Source organism: Panthera onca, chromosome X (genome assembly GCF_046562875.1).
Source record: "Panthera onca isolate mPanOnc1 chromosome X, mPanOnc1 haplotype 2, whole genome shotgun sequence".
Lineage (NCBI taxonomy): Eukaryota > Metazoa > Chordata > Mammalia > Carnivora > Felidae > Panthera > Panthera onca.
Window position 1 is genome coordinate 93,111,448 of NC_138357.1, and position 18,403 is coordinate 93,129,850.

General features: G+C 39.5%; 2 protein-coding genes across 14 annotated transcripts in view; one reads left to right on the top strand and one right to left on the bottom strand.

Annotated features, from left to right (window-relative positions):
- Nucleotides 1-18,403, top strand: part of CASK (calcium/calmodulin dependent serine protein kinase) — a 359,937-nt gene that overhangs the window by 176,115 nt on the left and 165,419 nt on the right. For all 13 annotated transcript variants that reach the window (XM_081793028.1, XM_081793029.1, XM_081793034.1 and 10 more), the window contains exon 5: nt 640-712. In XM_081793028.1, the coding sequence (XP_081649154.1) occupies nt 640-712 (73 nt within the window). The remainder of the gene's footprint in view (nt 1-639; nt 713-18,403) is intronic.
- On the bottom strand, nt 7,665-13,008 carry GPR82 (G protein-coupled receptor 82). The gene is made up of 3 exons (XM_081792508.1): nt 12,787-13,008; nt 10,118-10,177; nt 7,665-9,984 (listed from the first exon to the last, which is right to left on the bottom strand). The coding sequence occupies exon 3, from the start codon at nt 9,948-9,950 to the stop codon at nt 8,940-8,942; it is 1,011 nt and encodes a 336-aa protein (XP_081648634.1). The 5' UTR covers nt 9,951-9,984; nt 10,118-10,177; nt 12,787-13,008; the 3' UTR covers nt 7,665-8,939.

Sequence of the window (18,403 nt, forward strand, 5' to 3'; positions counted from 1 at the left end):
CCTCTGCAGACCCCTGCTGGCCACGCGATGCATCTGAGGTGTCTGACTTCCTAGGATTTCGGCCCTAAACAGCTCTGCTTTATTAAAAGATGCCCCAGCTAAAACTTGATTATGTTGCAAAAAGAAATCGCACGCATAAGGAGGTTCTTTCCTCTTGTTTGTCCTTAGAGCTAAATGGAAATAAGGCAGAGAGCCAGCCTCTGCTGGCAGATAAAAGGCTCCCACCCCTTCAGTCAGAATCCGAGGTGTACCTCTGAGCACTGTTCACTTAATAGCAATCCACTGTAACTAAGTACAATTAACTGAGCGTTGGAGACTTGCTTTTTCTCCCCACCATGTTTTCAGCTTGAATTTTTAGTTTGCAGAGCTATGTCATCTATGAACGGTGTGAAATTCTTTTGGCTTGGTTATCTTAGAAACTATAGAACAAGTTAAATTTCTTCACAAAGCTTATAAACGTATGGGTCTGCCAACTTTTTACATTATTAAGCCTCACGTCCCACCAGTCTTGTCTACTCCATGGAACAGTGTCTGCGGGCAGCGAATATGAAGGTGGGAGTTACAAACTAGGGACACTCTATATTAAGTTTTAAAAATAAAACGTTGTTACAGTTTTAGATTTCTTTTGTTTTTCTACAGTCACTACATGAGACAGATACTGGAAGCTCTACGCTATTGTCACGATAATAACATAATTCACAGGGATGTGAAGGTAAGTCCTTTTTATCACTATAATGTGCACAAAAAGAAACTGGTAACAGTGATAATGATCAGAAATTTTTCCTTAATATTCTTATGGAGAGCATCTTAAAGTTAATTTTGCTTCCAAATAAAAATATATTTAACTGCTTTATATTTGAAGAGTCGTACTCATTCTTAACAAGAACACTTTTATCATTTCAGTTTCTTCTTATTAAAATGTACACGTATTCCAAACGTTTGTTAATCCTCTTCTGCCATTATGTGCATAAGAGAGAAATGAAAAATCCAACAAATAGTAAGAACCAAACACTATCCTATCCTAAAGTTTATTGGGGGTGGGGTGCGGAGGTGGGGATTTGGGATTGGGTTTCTATAGTAAAAGTTCATCATATACTTACGTTTTTGTAGTTTTGCAGTATAGAATAGTCACCTTTTTTTTTGCAGTTTTTTTTAACATAGTCTGAAATCATAATCATATATGTAATGTGGTTTTGCACCCTTAGGAATGTGCATATTACCATTATTGAATCTTTCTGCCTGTTTGATCCCAGTATTAAATTCATGACAACTGTCAGTCCCTGGCTCATAACGGTGTCAGGAAGAACATGGCGGCATGCCAGAAAGGAAAACTAGAGTACCTCCCTCCTGATCCCCAGGCCTCGATCACTAAGAGCCCCTGAGGTCTCTCTGGCCCTGTTTGTCCACTTTCTCGCCCTGGTATTTTTTTACTGGCCTCTCTCAAACCCACAGCATCCACAGACATGGTGTTCTCCTTCCCTCAAAAGATATTATCAAAGGCCTGGCTATTTCAATGTATTTTAATGGTTAAGAAAATTAAGTAGAGTTTAGTTAAGTTTTCTATAATGTTTGGGAAATTTTAACTGAAAATTCTCATGGTTAGGAGCTGAGGTAAAGCATGAGCCATTCCAAGACAGTCTAGTGGAATGTCACCATAGCAAATGAAAATAGTTATTGGAGAAATGGACAAAACACACATTACTTGCAAAATCTTACTCTTTTCAAATGTGGCGATAGGAGAATGGGATTGTTGTTCTCAGTACTCAATACTGAACAACCCAATGGATACATAGCACTTTTATAAAAGTATTTTTCAGTTATGCAAACAAATCAGAAATCTAAAAAGTAAAAGGAGGGAAACTGCCAATGATAGTAGCGGGCTGTGTTACTCTTCTACATCTAATTAAGGTAAGAAAATGCATATATACAGAGTAAAATATAACTCCTTGTATAACAAAATGTATGATAAAAATGACACTTTGAAAACTTAAAATGTGTAAGCAGATTCTTAGTTCATGTAATAGCATTGCGTTAAAAATACTTTTGCTCAAGAGGCAATTTTATTTTGAATTCTGTTCTTGAAAGGTAATTACAGCAACATCATATAGTAAATAATGATTGGCAACATACTGTACTGTAACACTTTCGACAATGTCGTCAGCATTTGATTAGTCATGGTATTTGATATGACGATCCAAAAACCAAATAAAATCCCAAAGTAGTTATATCTGAATATTGTACTTCAGCTTCTCATTTACCTTCTGATTGATTTATTCAACAAATATTCATGCGCCTACTTCATGCGGAATACTGTGCTCGGAGCCCTAAAGGTATCATGGGAGTCTCCTCAGGGAGACAAGGCAACCAGCTGCCACAGAGCATCACAACAAAGCTTCAAACAGCAACTGCCATTTATTTGCTCGCGGTTCTGCAGTCTGGGCAGAGCTTGATGGGGACTGCTCGATTCTGTTTCACAGACTGTTGGCTGAGGCAGCATGGCTGGTACCCCCGGAGGCCTCACTCTGTGGTGTGGCAGCTGAACTATAACTAGAACAGCTGGGGGTTTGTGGGGCCTTCTTCGTAGTCTCTCATTCAGGGTATTTTTCCCTCTCAGTCTCCCTCCATCTTCTCCTCTGTCACTGTCTTTTCTTGTGTCCCCCTTTCTAGCAGGACAGTGTCTCAGGGCTCCAAACAAGCAAAGACAGAAGCTGCCAGGCCTCCTGAAGCCTAGACCTGAAATTGGTGCTGTGTCATGTCCTCTGTATTATGGTAGTCAGTAGGTTACAAGACTAGCCTGGATTCAAGAGGAGGAAAAACAGATTGCACCTTCTGGTTGGAGGAGCGACATATGTGCACAAGGATAGGAGAACTTGTTTGTGGCCATGTTTACAGACAGGCAAAACAATTACTGTCCAAGGTAGTGGGTGGGAAATATCATTAAAAGAAAGAGTTGGAGAAACTTCATGGAGGAGGTCATGTTTGAGTCTGGTCTTGAGTCATGAGGCAGTTACATGGAGACAAGAGGGCATTTCAAGCAAAAGGCTCAAAATTAGTTTTGCATTGGATTTTATTAGTTTAGTATTTCTAAGGCACATGCCAAATAATTTTGAGGAAGCACCCAGAAAGGTGCTGAGAAAGGGAAGACAGAAGTAATTCTTAAACAGCAAGTGAGGAGAGACCACCAGAAAAGGTACCATTGTTCAGTTGGCAAGTGGGCTCAACATAGAGTGCATGTTAATGTTGATATTCTTTATATTTCAGGACCTGAAATCTGTACATTTTGTACGGGTAAATGGAATGCTCACATTTAGCTAATTAGTAATGTTGAATTTGGATAGATTTTTCTTAAGACATTCATCCCAAAATATGCACTGAGTGCTTATTGTGTGTCAGGCACTATTCTAGGAACCAGAGCTACACCAGTGAACAAAATAGAATCACTGCCTCCATGGAGCAAGCTGACTTTCTAGTTCAGGGAGACCGACACTAACCAATGAGTGCAAATAAGTCAACTATATAGTAGTAGTATAGTAATTCTTGGCATTGATCCCAAAGCATTAGGTTTTTTCCAAAGATCCTAGCACTATATCGATTAGTATTACTTTTTTTCTTAACTTGGTAGGCATTTCTTTGTGAACTCATGGTAATTGAGTCTAAAAATGTTTGGTTTATATCAAAGTTAGGTTTGACTATGTGGTACCTCGTGACCTGTAGTGGGAACTTGCTTTGGAGAAGCAGTTTCATATGAAATTGCATAAGAAATAATTGTGTCATCCTTTGAAATTGAGCTAAGTGTGTCATCATAGCACAGGTTTCTCCCACCAGCCACACTAGTGGCATTTTGAGCCCTGTATTTTGTTGTGGGAGGCTGTCCTTTGTATTATTGCCTCTACCTAGCCTCTACTCATTGCATGCCAATAGCATTTCCCCAAGCTGTGACAATCAAAAATGTCTCCAGACATTGCTCAAGGTCCCCTGGGGCACAAAGATCCCTGTGGTTAAGACCCACTGTATAATACTACACTGCTCCTGCTTTACCTCCCCACAGGCATTAATTAAGGCATGCCTGCTCATTTCTTTTTTTTTTTTTTTTTTTTCAGGGGTTGGGGGGGGGAGGTTTTGTTTTTCTGTCCTCTTCCCTTTTATTCCTCTGTTTCTTGTGAGAGGATGTGAAAACTTTCATTATGTTTCATTTCTTTCTCTCTTCTTCCTCTCACCCCTGAATTAAAAGAACTCTAAGAAGAAACAGTACAGTTGGCAAGGTAAATGCAAGTCCTGGCCCCTTGCCTGCCTTCATTAGTTCTCTTAAGCATTAAGAGTCCTCGGGTCTGTCTTGTCTCTCCTAACTCCTGGAGGCAGCCTTACACTGCATCACCTGGGCGTGGAGAGACAAAGCAATTCTTAGACTTTTCTGTGGCTCTGCCCTACTGACGTACAATTTTAATAACTGAAGTTACACTGCTTCTCGAAATGCAAATGGCCATACACGCAGTCACTTTCTATTCTGAATGGGGCCTCTGCCCAGGAGGTTTGGGGGCTCAGTGTTTAGTTCTCAGAAGTGTGCAAAACCCCATGGGCAGACAGTCCTAGACACTCAGCCAGAAGCCTCCACCCAAGTGCTTCTGCATGAGCTTCCTTGAAATGGTTTTCCTCCTAACTGGTGAACACGCCTGGCTGCTCTCTTGTCCCCTTCTGTTCTCAGTTCCCCTTTCACCTGCGTAGGGCCAGACTTTATAAACAGGTGTTCATCACATCACACTAGTTCCCATGGCATCATGGAGTTCATACAGTATTTCTTCCTCTGTGACTTTGGGTTGCTGACACTTCTTCCACGTCTCTTACTCCACCTCATGTTGGAGAAAGAAATTGAAATTCTCATTAAAATGAGAACACGTTTATTTTAATCTCTATTGTAAGAAACACGCTGATTCCTCTTCTGCATGTCTTTTGTGAGGTTGTTGAACATAATGGACATGTTCAGCTTGAATGTAGGGTTTTAATAATTGTACTTAGAAAAATCCCATGAATTATAAGATCATCTTAAATTTATGTCCTGTTTCTAATTGCTGTGCTTCCCTTCTCCCACCCCACCCTTCCAAAAAAAAAAAAAAAAAAAAATGAACTCCTTGATTTAGAAAGAAAAGGATGAGGGGAGCCCACCTGGCTTAGTCGGTAGAGCATGCAACTCTTGATCTTGGGATTGTGGGTGCAAGCCGCATGTTGGAAGTAGAACTTACTTTAAAAACAAAAAAGATAAAAAGGAAAAGAATGACTGTTTCTCTTGCTTATTAGATGTGAATTCTTTCACTGCTCCCCTCTTTCTGAGCCAGGCCAGCAAGCATGTATGATAAGACCAAGCATTTTTTTTCTATCATGTACAACACCTTTCTAGTTGTAGTAATTCTTCCCACTAATATCAATTCAGTTGGAACTTAGGGGCAGTCCGAGGAAGGTCCATGGTTGAAATGCTTACCAGATTACCAGTATTCCTCCATGGTGTCTTTGTGGTTTGCCACAGCCAGATTTCCTTTCAGCTGGTCTTCCCACATTTGTCTCTAACAACCTCCACCCTGCAGACTGCAAGGCCAGGGGTAGGCTGCGAAGAGTCCTTAAGCAAATATGGGAGATTGACATCTTCCTCTTCTACCCAGGAAGTAGAAATTCTTCCAGGTTGAATAGTTTGTCCTTAAGGTTGCTTTGCATAGTCTTAATGGTTTGTGTTCCCAATTAATGGTTTGGAAGCTGCCTCAACAAGAGTGAGTATATGGAAAGGATAAAAGGGAAAATAGACATTTGTCAATCCTGTCTTCTATAGTTAAGGTATAATCTCACTGGCCAAGAAGTCAAAATTTGGGGCTTCTGAAATTGTGTTTGACTAACTCACATGCTAAAAACATTGTTTTTCTCAAACCAGTGGTTTCCAGGCAGCAGGGGAGTGAGGGGATGGGCGAAATAGGTGAAGGGGGTTAAGAAGTACGAACTTCCAGTTATAAAATAAATTAGTCATGGAGGTGAAAAGTACAGCATAGGGGATATAGTCAATAACATTGTATAGGGACAGATGGTAGCTACACTTATCGTGATGAGCATTGAGTGATGTACAGAATCATCAAATAACTATGCTGTGCACCTGAAACTAATATAACCTAACATATAACATGATATCCTATATCAGCTATAATAATACAAATTTTTAGAGCACTGTTTTTCTGAAATGCACACTTTAAAGATAATTTAGAAAGTAGTATTTCATATAAAATATTAACCATGACATTGAATTGCCAGCTTGCCAATTACACACAAAAATCCAACATGATGTACAATTACCTGTTCAAGAAAGTATCTGTGGTGTTGAAGATAAACATGGCAATCTCAGTGCAGAGAAATAAAATGGGAGGTTTTTTTAAATATTTATTTTTGAAGGAGAGAGAGACACACAGTGTGAGCAGGGGAGGTGCAGAGACAGAGGGAGACACAGAGTCCGAAGCAGGCTCCAGGCTCTGAGCTGTCAGCACAGAGCCTGACACAGGGCTCAAACTCCTGAACTGTGAGATCATGACCTGAGCCGAAGCTGGACACTCAACTGCCTGAGCCACCAAGTGCCCCTAAAATGGGAGTTTTCTATCAGAATGAGTAACTTAAGGAGAAATTGTACACCTCTTTTCCTGCCTTTTTTAAATGTAGGAAACTCTACCTTGGTAATATGTTTTTTATTTTACTTAAGTTGTGGCAAGGTAAAGTGATTTTTTAAAAAAATTTTTTTATGTTTATTTATTTTTGAGAGACAGTGAGACAGAGTGTGAGCGGGGGAGGGGCCAAGAGAGAGGGAGACACAGAATCTGAAGCAGGGTCAACACTCCGAGCTGTAAGCCTGGCACGGGGCTCGAACTCACGAACCATGAGATCATGACCTGAGCCGAAGCCGGATGCTTAACCGACTGAGCCACCCAGGCGCCCCAAAGTGATGTTTTTAATAATGATTTTTAGGGGAGATGTATATATATTTAAAACTCCGAACTGCAGTGAGATTTAATGCTGTATCACTTATGTAAAAATGATAGCGGTGATCGGACACCTCTGTTTACAGCCAGCACTTAGGGAAATCGCCTGGAGTTCCCAGGTCTGCCTTTGTCTCTGCAAATTAATCAGCCGGAAATTAGATTGCTGCTGTAAAAGAATAGATGTACACTAAAAATATTTGAAGCCAGCATGCATTTACTTCAGACTTTTTTCTGGACATGTTCTTCTCTCAGTTAAGCATTGAACTAAAAAAGAGGGGAAATATTTACTGTTTGTTTTTGATTCTTTTTTAATGAAAATTTTGCAGATGTGTTAGAAAAACCTCTAGTGACTTTGAACACATGGCTCTTGGGGAATCTGTACAGCGTACTGTTTCACATTTGTAATTCAGGAACAAAAAACATGCTGTGAGATTAAAGGCTTAGAAGTGCTACGTGAACTTACTTTAAACTTCTTTTTGAGCACTGAAGAAATCACTGGGTAGAGAATAAATGGGTCTTTAAGCAGTCTCTAACAAAGTAACAGGTTACCATGAACATTTATTCAACTTCAGTTTCATTTAACTTTTTGTCTGGTTTTTATGTGAACAGACAATGCAAGTACCATGGGAGTAGAAAGAGAAAGCAGACTACAGCTCGAAAGGCACGTACAATCTTTGGGGGAAAATAAGACACATTAAAAACATTGTTTTTTCATTACATAGCACAGGATATAGTCACCATCACTTATCTTCCTGACAAGATTACACGGAAGAAAGAAATGACCAAGAAATGCTTACAGTTTAAGTATTTATTTAGACATTGGAGAAAATTGGGGTGACTTATCTATGTATTTCAGTTTTTTCATCAGCAAATTGGCATCCTTTATGGTGGTGATGACTAAAATACATGCAAAGCATAGAGGCAGAGTGCCTGGCCCATAGCAAATGCTTAGTAAATGACAGCTACTTGTAATAGTAACATCAACTGATTTAATAATAGTACCTATGAATTACGTAGTATTTCTCCATTCTACAAATGAAGAACTTAACACTTTAAGAGGGTAAGTAAGTTGCTGAGGATTGTCTGCCTAAGTAAGAGAAGAGGTTCAGCTAGGATCAAACCCAGGGACTCTAACTCCAGAGACCAGTCTCTCAACAACAATACTGTTATACTGCCCTTATCACTCATTCATTAATTTTCATAAAAATTGATTGAGCATATCTACTTGCCAGGTACTATTTGTCATTAATCACATTATTTATATTGAATACAGAGGAAAATTTACAAGATGTGATGAAAATTGGCATATAATGACATTGTATTAGCCTTTTATTTCGACCAAGCCTAACCCAAATATATAAAAACACTGGCTTAATAAATACTGGAATCAATGATTATTGGTCTCACAGTAACATGAGCAGACAATACAAAATAGGGCATTTATAAAGCCTTGGCTTTTTACACTCTACTATTCATACATCTAGATAGGACTTTGGTGAGGAAATTTCTGACTGACTTTTTTTCTTTTACTCATTTTTAAAGTTACCAACAAAACCCTAGGCCCAGGTGGGCCCTTATATTGCCACTACTAGAAAGGAGAAAAGTCATAAACCATTTGCTGCTTTATCCTACAGTCATGAAATGTTTTGTTCTGAATAAAAGCATACACAGTTGAGTTGAAAGAGAAAATGGTCTCTTGCTTTCATATGCAGTGAGATCCTTTTAATATGCTTGACTTTTGCCTCTGAAAGTCTCTGACATCTCAACTTGCAGTATTAGTAGAGCTGGAAAGTGAATTTTATGGTTATTTCTAAAACCAAAGAGGGTTTCTTAGGGCCTGCTATCTCAATCAAGCTGTGACCTGTTAATCATGTAGTCCAGTATCCCTAAATCGCCATACAAACACTTTTCTATTTGCTGGTGTTTTCTAGTCAGAAGTCAACTATAGGGATGTATATGTGGTGAATCAGATTTTGTAAAGAGATTATATAGTGTCTTTTTGAACGTTTTATCTAAAAAAAGAAATATAATGGGGTCTGTGCTGCTTCTGGCTGATGCAAGACAGGTGAGGATGTTTTTTATTTCGATTAAATAATTCAGTTGCTGACAGTTCCCTCTCTGGTGCAGAACATAAAAAATGGGCTTAAAAATGCTATATGGAAGGAAGCAAACTATTAGCAGAACCTGGATGACCAAAAGATGCCTTTTCACAGAATTGTAAGTCAAATCTTTCTCCGTAATGGATGTGCAGGTCCTTATTTTTCTCAGATGGCTGACAAAAGAGTAGTATGATGTTAGTACGACTAAAAATGAAAATCCAATAAATGTGGTTCCAATGAGACCTGCAGTCTGAGAGATCACGGCGCCTAGTTCTGTCTGCCGATTATAGCACACGTTCTCTTCTCCTTTTGTAGCCTCTACAACTGAGTAGTATATGATAACTGGAATAATTATGCCGAGTACAACTCCCCATATGTAAACACACAGTTTTCTAGCAAAGTTGGGCTGGCGAAATTTTTTCAGTAAGTGGCCATAAAATACTCTCTCATAGCACGAAGTGGTCTCTTGGACTGAATCCTTTTTCATTAAGGTGGCATAGCGGCTTATGGCAATCCAACTTAAAATTAAGACGCTGACAAACATACTCACGTGCATGGATAGAGTACCCAAAAAATTGACCACCGTGCATCGTGCAGATCGATATTCCCATTGAAAACCTTTCAGGAAATAGATACCCATGAAAGGCATGGCACTACACACAAGCAAGTTCGCAGTCACAAGATGTGCTAGGTAGATGTGCGTTGATGTCTTCTTGCCTATTTTTGTTAAGAATACCCATTGAGAGAGAGAATTTCCAAAGAGACCAATGATGCAGAGGAAGGTATAAATGATTGGTAGAGCCATGGAAGAGATCCTGGATGGTTGAATACATGTTGAGTTGTTATTCATTTATAGCAAATTTTCTTGAATTTTGTCACAGGTGCTAGAACAGAATTGCAGACATTTAATATTAAAATTATAGATGGTATTTGAATAGTTTTTCCAAAGCATTGGATGAAATAAAATAGTAATGTAAATGTACTGGATGGAAAGGGAAAGTACAGAGGCTTTCTCACCTTTTCTAATCACAGTTGTCCACTGGAAATAAAAGAGGTGATTCTGGATAGTGCCTTGGTCTAAAAACCAAAATTTGATACAAATAGTTAAATTCCTGAGATTTATCATTCTTTGGCTTCTGCCTAGAAAGGTAATTAAAATATTTTAAGGCACATGCAAGCACTACATACTGGCCAAAGGAAAGTTGCAAAAAATATTTTGTGGCCACATTAATAGAAGAATGATTTTTAATTATCACCTTAATTGTACATAAATTGTACATGCTTTTCAAAATGGTGTCTTTTCATGGCTAGATTAAAGCACCTATCTATAATCTAATACTATTGGAATCCTCTCTGTTTGTATTTCACAAGTAAACTTGTGTGGGGGATGGGCTAAATGGGTGATGGTATTTGTTTTAAGTTTATTATTTTTGAGAGAGAGCACAAGCATGAGTGAGGTGGGGGTGGGGGGCAGAGAGAGAGGATCCCAAGCAGGCTCCACACCATCAGCATGGAGCCTGATGTGGGTGGGGCTTGAATTCACGAACTGTGAGATCATGACCTGAGCCTAAAATCAAGAATAGGATGCTTAATTGTCTGAGCCACCCAGGCACCCCAGGGTGATGGGCTTTAAGGAGGGCACTTGTTGTGATGAGCACTGGGTGTTGTATGTAAGTGATGAATCACTGAATTCTACTCCTGAAACCAATATTACACTAATGTTAACTAACTAGAATTTAAATAAAAATTTTGAAGTTTAAAAAAAAAAAGAAGTAAACTTAATTCTACACAAATACTCTGACAAGGTCCTGGATTGAACAGAAGGCAGGTACGGTTGACCAAGGATAGACACCAAAATTTCAGGGTCTTTACCAAAAGGCATCAGTAATTTCTTATTTCAAATGTTTAATGCTAAACTGCCATACTTCAATTTTTTAAAAAAATCTTTAAAATTCTATGTCAAAACTGTAGTTGCTACGCTTGTTGGTTAGAGTGCCCTCATGTGTCTTTGTGTATAATTTAGTATCTTGGTTTTTCAAAGAATATGATTTTTTAGAAGATATTTTAATCATAGCATAAATGCAGGCGTGGATTTTGCTTTTTTTATGTTTCATTTTAATTTTTTTTAAGTTTGTTTATTTTTAGTAAGCTCTACACCCAACGTGGGGCTCAAACTCATGACCCTGAGATCAAGAGTCACACGCTCTTCTAACTGAGCCAGACAGGGGTCCCTATGTCTTATTTTTAAATCTTTCTTGCATCAAATGGTACACATGAAGTGTTGAAGAGTCACACACAAACTCTTTTTCATTATTATTTTTATCCTTTGTTCCTTTCAGGTGGGAATAACAAGTTATTGGATTCTGGTCAGATAAGAATCATGAGCTATATTCAGAATGTACCACATTTCTGTTTTTATCACCATAGCTTTCTAGGTACCACATTCTCTTTTATAAAAATCTAGAGTGGGGATTCTCAATCTTTTTTTAAATTACATCCTGTCTTGATAAACACAAAAGTGTTCCCATGCATCTGCCTTCTGAGATGCCATGCACCACCTTCTTATATGCCCACAGCCCCTTAGAGCTATTTCACTCTCTACCCCTCTTCAGAGGCACACTTTTTAATATTTGCATCTTGGATTACAGAAATAGGGAAGGGAGGGCACCTGGGCGCCCGGTTGTTGGAGCTCGCAACTTTTGATGCTTGGGACTGTGAGTTCGAGCTCCACATTGTGTATAGAGATTACTTACAAATAAAATCTTTAAAAAAAAAAAAAATAGAGTTTTCTTCCAAATACATTATTATAATTTTTAAATAATTTTTTCAGCTAAGCAGTCCCCACGCAAGGGCTTGAAAGCTTGAGAGCTGTACAGTGTCTCTAGGTTCAATACTGAGACCCTTAATTAATGTCTACCACTGTCTATCATTTTATTTCTTTGCAATTTTTATTGAGAAAACAGTCCATATGGTTCAGTGTGAGTTTATATCTGAGTCCAGGACAGCCTAGCAAATTAGAATTGGGTTGCAGGGGTGTCTGGGTGGCTCAGTTGATTAAGCTTCTGAGTTCAGCTCAGGTCATGATCTCATGGTTCGTGGGTTCAAGCCCCACATTGGGCTCTGTGTTAACAGCTCAGAGCCTGGAGCCGGCTTCTTATTCTGTGTGTCTGTCTGTCTCTCTCTCAAAAATAAATAAACATTAAAACAGAAAAAAAGAATCTGGTTGCAGTTAGTGTATTACCAGTTGTAAATATGTAAAGCCTAACCTGTAACTTGACTGATTTAAAAATTAGTCAAATAGAAAGTGAAATAAGCCAGTTTATTTCCTAAGAAAAACTTATTTGATCCAAGTAGATTTTTATGTGAGAAATGAAGCTTCCTTTTCTAATGATATTAAAAAAGAACCCTACCCCCCAGCCATGTGCAGATAATGCACTATATATTAAAATCCAAAAAGGTAATAGTGCTTCTGTATTCCCTTTTTGCAAACTACACCGCCTCATACGGCGTCTGCTGCTGTCTATTACTGTTGCCTTTGCTTTTCTATTTCACACTTAGCAAACACTTCCAAACAGAAAGGAGGTAAAAAGACCGTAATGATCAGTTTTCAAAATGTAAACACTTTAGTCCTATTAGAGTTTTTATAGAGTAAACTTTTAAGCTAGAGGTTAAGTGATCAGTCTTACCTGTATGAGTCGTTTACACCAGCCCAGGCTCTGCTGTTCAGGACAGGGATGCTAAATTCCAGACTGAAAATTCTCTGACCACCCGGTATCTTTCAAGTCTAGTCAGTGTGAATAGATTCTTGCATGACACATACTATAGTAGGGGGGAAAAAAAGGAAATTAAACAGTATTGAAGAAATTCAATAGTTATGGTAAATGTAGCAACTACCTCTGAAAAAACCTCATTTCTCTATTTCTGTAGTGGGAGGAAGTTTGGTGGACAATATATATATTGTACTTCCTTATGATTATTTCGTGAACCAGTTTTACCTCAAGTAGCTTTATTAGCATGCTTGGCTGATGTTAATTAAGTTCAAAGGTTTAGTCCCCCATAGCTAGTTTTATACATCACAGTGGTAGAAGGAACCGCTTCATAATAACCCAAGAAAATACTGGTACAAACCTGTCTGTAAAATCTCCTGCGGATGGTTCATTTGCAATTCATCTTTACCAAGAATAAAGGGAAAGAAAACCCAGACTTTTCTTACCCGTAGCAGCTTACTAGAATCAAATTATCATATAACCAGAACAGAACTTCATGATCATCTTTGGGAAAAAGCCTTTGTTTTAAGGATAAAGAGTTGAGGGTGGGAGCAGTGCACTGTGAGTACAGACTGCGCCCAGGGGTTTGGATCCCAGCTTGGTTACCAAGTGAACCTCTCCATTGTACTTTGAATTGCCCCGTGTGGTCCTCCATTCAGATTCAAAGTAGTATACATTGTTGGAGCATTTCTTAATGGATTTGGAGAATCCTGGAAAGTGCCAGAATCCGAAGACCAAATATTCCTTGGATAAAATGAGTAGTTCTATTATGATGTAAAGAATGGTGAAACCAGTTTTATAAAGAAGATGGTTATTAATGAGTCTGTGGACTAGTAACTAAATGCAAGCTAAGTGCGCACCAGACTTGCATCACACATTTACCCTTCCTTGTGTCAGTGAAACCACTGGGAGTCTGAGAATGGGAACAGAAATGTAATTTCGTCAAGCCTGAGCACTTCAGTTATCGGTAAATCTTCACTCAGAATTAATAGAAGTACCTTGCCATTTCTCATAACCCCCAATGCATATCTTATTTCATGTTGATTGCACAAATCCTCCCTAATGTTTGCAAATTGTGCTCTCTAAAACAAAAGTGAGAACTACCTGAGTGGATTTTGTCCTGCTGCTGTTCTTTGTAATGCTTGCCCTCACTTCATTATGAACAGTGACTCATCCAGAATTATATGGCCATTGATTGCACAGTAATTTGGACTCTGGAATTCCTATCATTTTTACTTCAACAACTTTTCATGTTCCAGGAAGGAATTACTTAGAACAACAAAAAAAAGTTTGAAGTAATTTAGAGAAGAAAGAATGGAAGGGGAATGCTGTGTTTATAAGCAATTGAGAGAGAATTTTAATATTACCACTTTGAGGCTTAAGCACCTTTAGTCCAAGAAAAAGAAAATGTCCTTGCTCTCCACAGCCTTTCCTTCATTGTCCCCAAACTCAGTAAATGGTACCATCACCTCCTCAGTTATTCAAGCGAAAAACCTAGGAATCATCCTCGATTCCCCTCTTTCCTTCACATCTCACATCCAGTCAATTCCTATAGCTTCCACTACCACCACCAGTATTAGCCACATCGCATGAAAGCTTATTATGTGCCAGGCATTCTGGTCTGTGTTTTACATATTCAATCTTCACAATACCCTGTGAAATAAGTAGTATGAAATATATTTAATTTAAAGGTGAGGAAAACAACCTCAGAAAATGTCACATAAGTTGCATGACATCACGTAGCCATCTGTCCTCACTACTTGGTGGCTGGCTTACACACACACACCCAGCAAGTGATTGGAGAAAAGAAGACCATAGATGCAATGTCTTTTTTTTTTTTTTTTAATCTATCTCTAAAATCAACATTGTCACTTCTGCAGTATTATGTTGGTCCCACAGAGCCAGCAGTGATTCAGTGTGAAGAGGTAATTAGCAGGAGGTGATGATCATTGGGAGCCATCTTGGAAGCTGGCTACCACAGGATGTCAGTCAACCATTGGACCAGGGAAGAGTCAACTTATTAAAATAATTGTCAGGCAACTGATCATTTATTGAGCAAGAATGCCTGGATGGATGTACGTTTTGCCATTTCTTCCTGTCTTGATTTTTAGTGCTCTGTATTAAACAGTGCAATTCATTTAATGAATATTTATTGGAGTTCCTACTTTGTTTCTAGTGGTGTGTGGAAATTCAAGAGTGATTGAACAAGCAAGCCAAGAATTCAGATTAATATGTGATGTGTGATACAGACTTTAAATGCTCTACAAATTAGCAAAAGGAGAAAACAATCATAATGGTTCTGAAAGGCCAGAGGAACTAGAAGGAAAGAGAACATGTACTAAGCAACATTTCTGTGCTAGGTACTGGGCAGAGTAGTTTACATAGGAGAGCTGTAGCAATGAGTGGCAGAGGTCCCATTTTATATGTGAGGAAACTGGGTCTCAAAGAGGTAAATAATATGTTAAATAGCATGCCCAAGGTGACACAACTAGTAAATTAACTTGAAAGCACGTGACTTTTTTTTTTTCTCCAATCTCATCCTTTGCCTTAGAAAGCAGGAATTACTGGTCTGTCTTGGGGGTCAGTTGTACCTGGTGTTACTTATGGGTAAGGAAACTGAGGTCAAGTTTTGAATACTTTCTAAAGATATTTTTTTATGTTTGTTTGTTTATTTTGAGGGTTGGGAGGACAGGGGCAGAGAGAGAATCCCAAACAGGCTCCACACTGTCAGCATGGAGCCCAACGCCAGGTTCGAACTCACGAAGCATGAGGTCATGACCTGAGCCGAAATCAAGAGTCAGACCCTTGGGGCGCCTGGGTGGCTCAGTCGGTTAAGCGTCTGACTTCAGCCCAGGTCATGATCTCACAGTTCGTGGGTTTGAGGCCCACTTCGGGTTCTGTGCTGACAGCTTGGAACCTGGAGCCTGCTTTAGATTGTGTGTGTGTGTGTGTGTGTGTGTGTGTGTGTGTGTGTGTGTGTGTGTCTCCGCCCCTCCCCCGGTTGTGCTCTCTCAAAAATAAATAACATTAAAAAAAAAAAAAAAGCAAGAGTTGGACACTTAACCACCTGAGCCACCCAGCCACCCCACAGTTTTGAATACTTTTAACTTTGTTCAGACAGGGTTTCCTATTCTAGGCTCTAAGGTAGCAGAATTGACTATGGAAGAAATCAAGTCCTATTTTTTAGTCTTTGCAAACTTTGGACTTCAAGCTAATTTTTAGCCATTAATAACAGTATAAATTCTTTTTGATTGAGGTGATTTTGAATTCCTTAATGGAAACATAAGGACTTTTAAAACTTCTGCTTTTCTAAGAAATACTACAATTGGTAGGAAAATGTAAATATTAGAGAATACTAAATTCACAAAAACATGACTTGTCAGGCAGAAATTTCAGGGATTACAAGTGCTCTGTAAAAGTGGCCCCTTGGACTTTTCTCATTCAGGCCACCAGGAGTTTTCTTTGGTTCTCATTCATCTTTCCCATTCATCCCTCTTCAAAGTTGTGCTTCTGTACTCCAAGTGCAAATACTCTTGTCCAGCACTTCTAATCACTTCCTACATCATTTGCCAAACACTGATCTCCTAGATGTTGTGCTCTGACCTTTATGATTTACTTCTTGAGGTATTAGAGTAGTTCCCCCAGAATATAAGCCCTGCCTTGTGCTAAGTTTCCTGCTTTTGACATATTCGTGTATCAAGTGAATGTTTCACCCCAGAATTCGTGTGGAGAGTCGTTCGGCAAGAATGGTTCAGAGGGCCAGCATGTGGTAATTGATTTTGACAACCCATGGTGAGCTATATAAAGCAACGGTGCATGAGACTTTTCCAGACTCACATGGATTAGAGGGATCAGGATTAGGGTCCCTTACCAATTCCCCTCAGAGCCAGAACCCAGAGGACACCAGACAGCTCACTCATACCTGAACCTCTGTGTTTCAGCCAGACACTTATTTTAGGTTAGGGTCTAAACTGGCTTTAGTTAGCCTTTTTTGAGTACTCTTTCTGGCATCAGGAGTTCAAGCAACAGGAGGCTGGTGTGCAGGAAGAGAAGGTAGGCCTAACTTACGTAGTCTGTGTTAAAACATCATGTTCAAAAGATAAGTAGTTCTCCCAAAGGGGGGCGGTGGAAGCCTCTTATCCAGTTCAGTGCACACCCAAGCCAGTGGTTACCTTTAGGAGGAGTGCAGCACAGACCTGTTACTCAAAGCTGTGGTTTGTTCAATGCTTGCTGAGCCCCCTGCTCCCTTCAGGATGTGGTGTCTGGCCACAGCCGCATCTCCAGGGTGCTGTTCGCTGGCCCCCGCTGCTACAGCGAGCAGCTGTTCTTGCGGCCGGCCCACCCTTAATCAGGGTGTAAAGAGCCTCTACTTTGAGGAGCTGATTTCTCAGCAAATTGTGGGAGTATTTCCCTCAAGAACAACTTCAAAAACAGCAGAAATTACGGTCCGGAGTTGGGAAGTTGATAACCGCACAGAAAAGTGATGAGCTTTGTAAGAAGGGTCCAATGACAAAACATAAATGGACCTACTAATCAAAGTTTCATTATATTTGGCTTTTGCCTTTTCACGTAGGTTTGCATGCAGTGGCTAGACATGGTCTTCTAGAAAGGCACACCACGGAAACACTGTAGCAGTCTCGGTGGCAGTCCTAAGAATTAGAAAGACCTAGGGGCACCTGGGTGGCACAGTCGGTTAAGCATCTGACTTCAGCTCAGGTCATGATCTCACAGTTTGTGAGTTCTAGCCCCGCATTGGGCTCTGTGCTGACAGTCTGGAGCCTGTTTCAGATTCTGTGTCTCCCCCTCTCTCTCTGCCCCTCCCTTGCTTGCACTCTGTTCTTTCTCTCTCTCTCTCTCTCTCTCTCTCTCTCTCTCAAAATAAATAAAAACATTAAAAAATTAGGAAAAAAAAAAAAAAAGGAATGACCTCAGAGGTGGCAGTCGGAAAGTAGATGGCAAATCAGGTTCAGGGAAGGGAAGAAACTTCAGCATCAGATTAGATGAAGCAAAAAGTATTTTTGAGGGCAGTCACATTTTGAATTTCAACATCTTTGAGTGACTTAAGGTTAATTCACATGCTTCTGAGCCTGCCGTACTTTTTTTTTTTAAGGCTCTTTGAAAAGCCAAAAGTGGATAGAAAAATTCCTGAAAAGGAAACATTTGATGATAGAATTCTAAAAATAATTTAGGCCATCAGATTGCCGCAGGTAGAAAACACATACCCACACCTACGCCCTGGGAAACAGTAACTTGTATTGCAGGGAGATTTGGGGAATTAAAAAGGCAGAACTCTCACCACTGTCCCTTTCTTCCCAAGACCAGGGTTTCCTGGCCACTTTTTTACCAATCATTTCTTCTGAATTTCTAGATACAGTTGTCTTGAAGTGAAGTCCCCTGCTCCACATCACTTCTTGTCCTTATTCAAGGGGCAAGAAGAGAGATGTGAGGGGAAGGCGAGGTATAGTTGGGCACCTGAGGTCTTACCTCCAGAAAACCTACAATAATAAATGGCAGCCACCAAAGTGCTTTTTATATA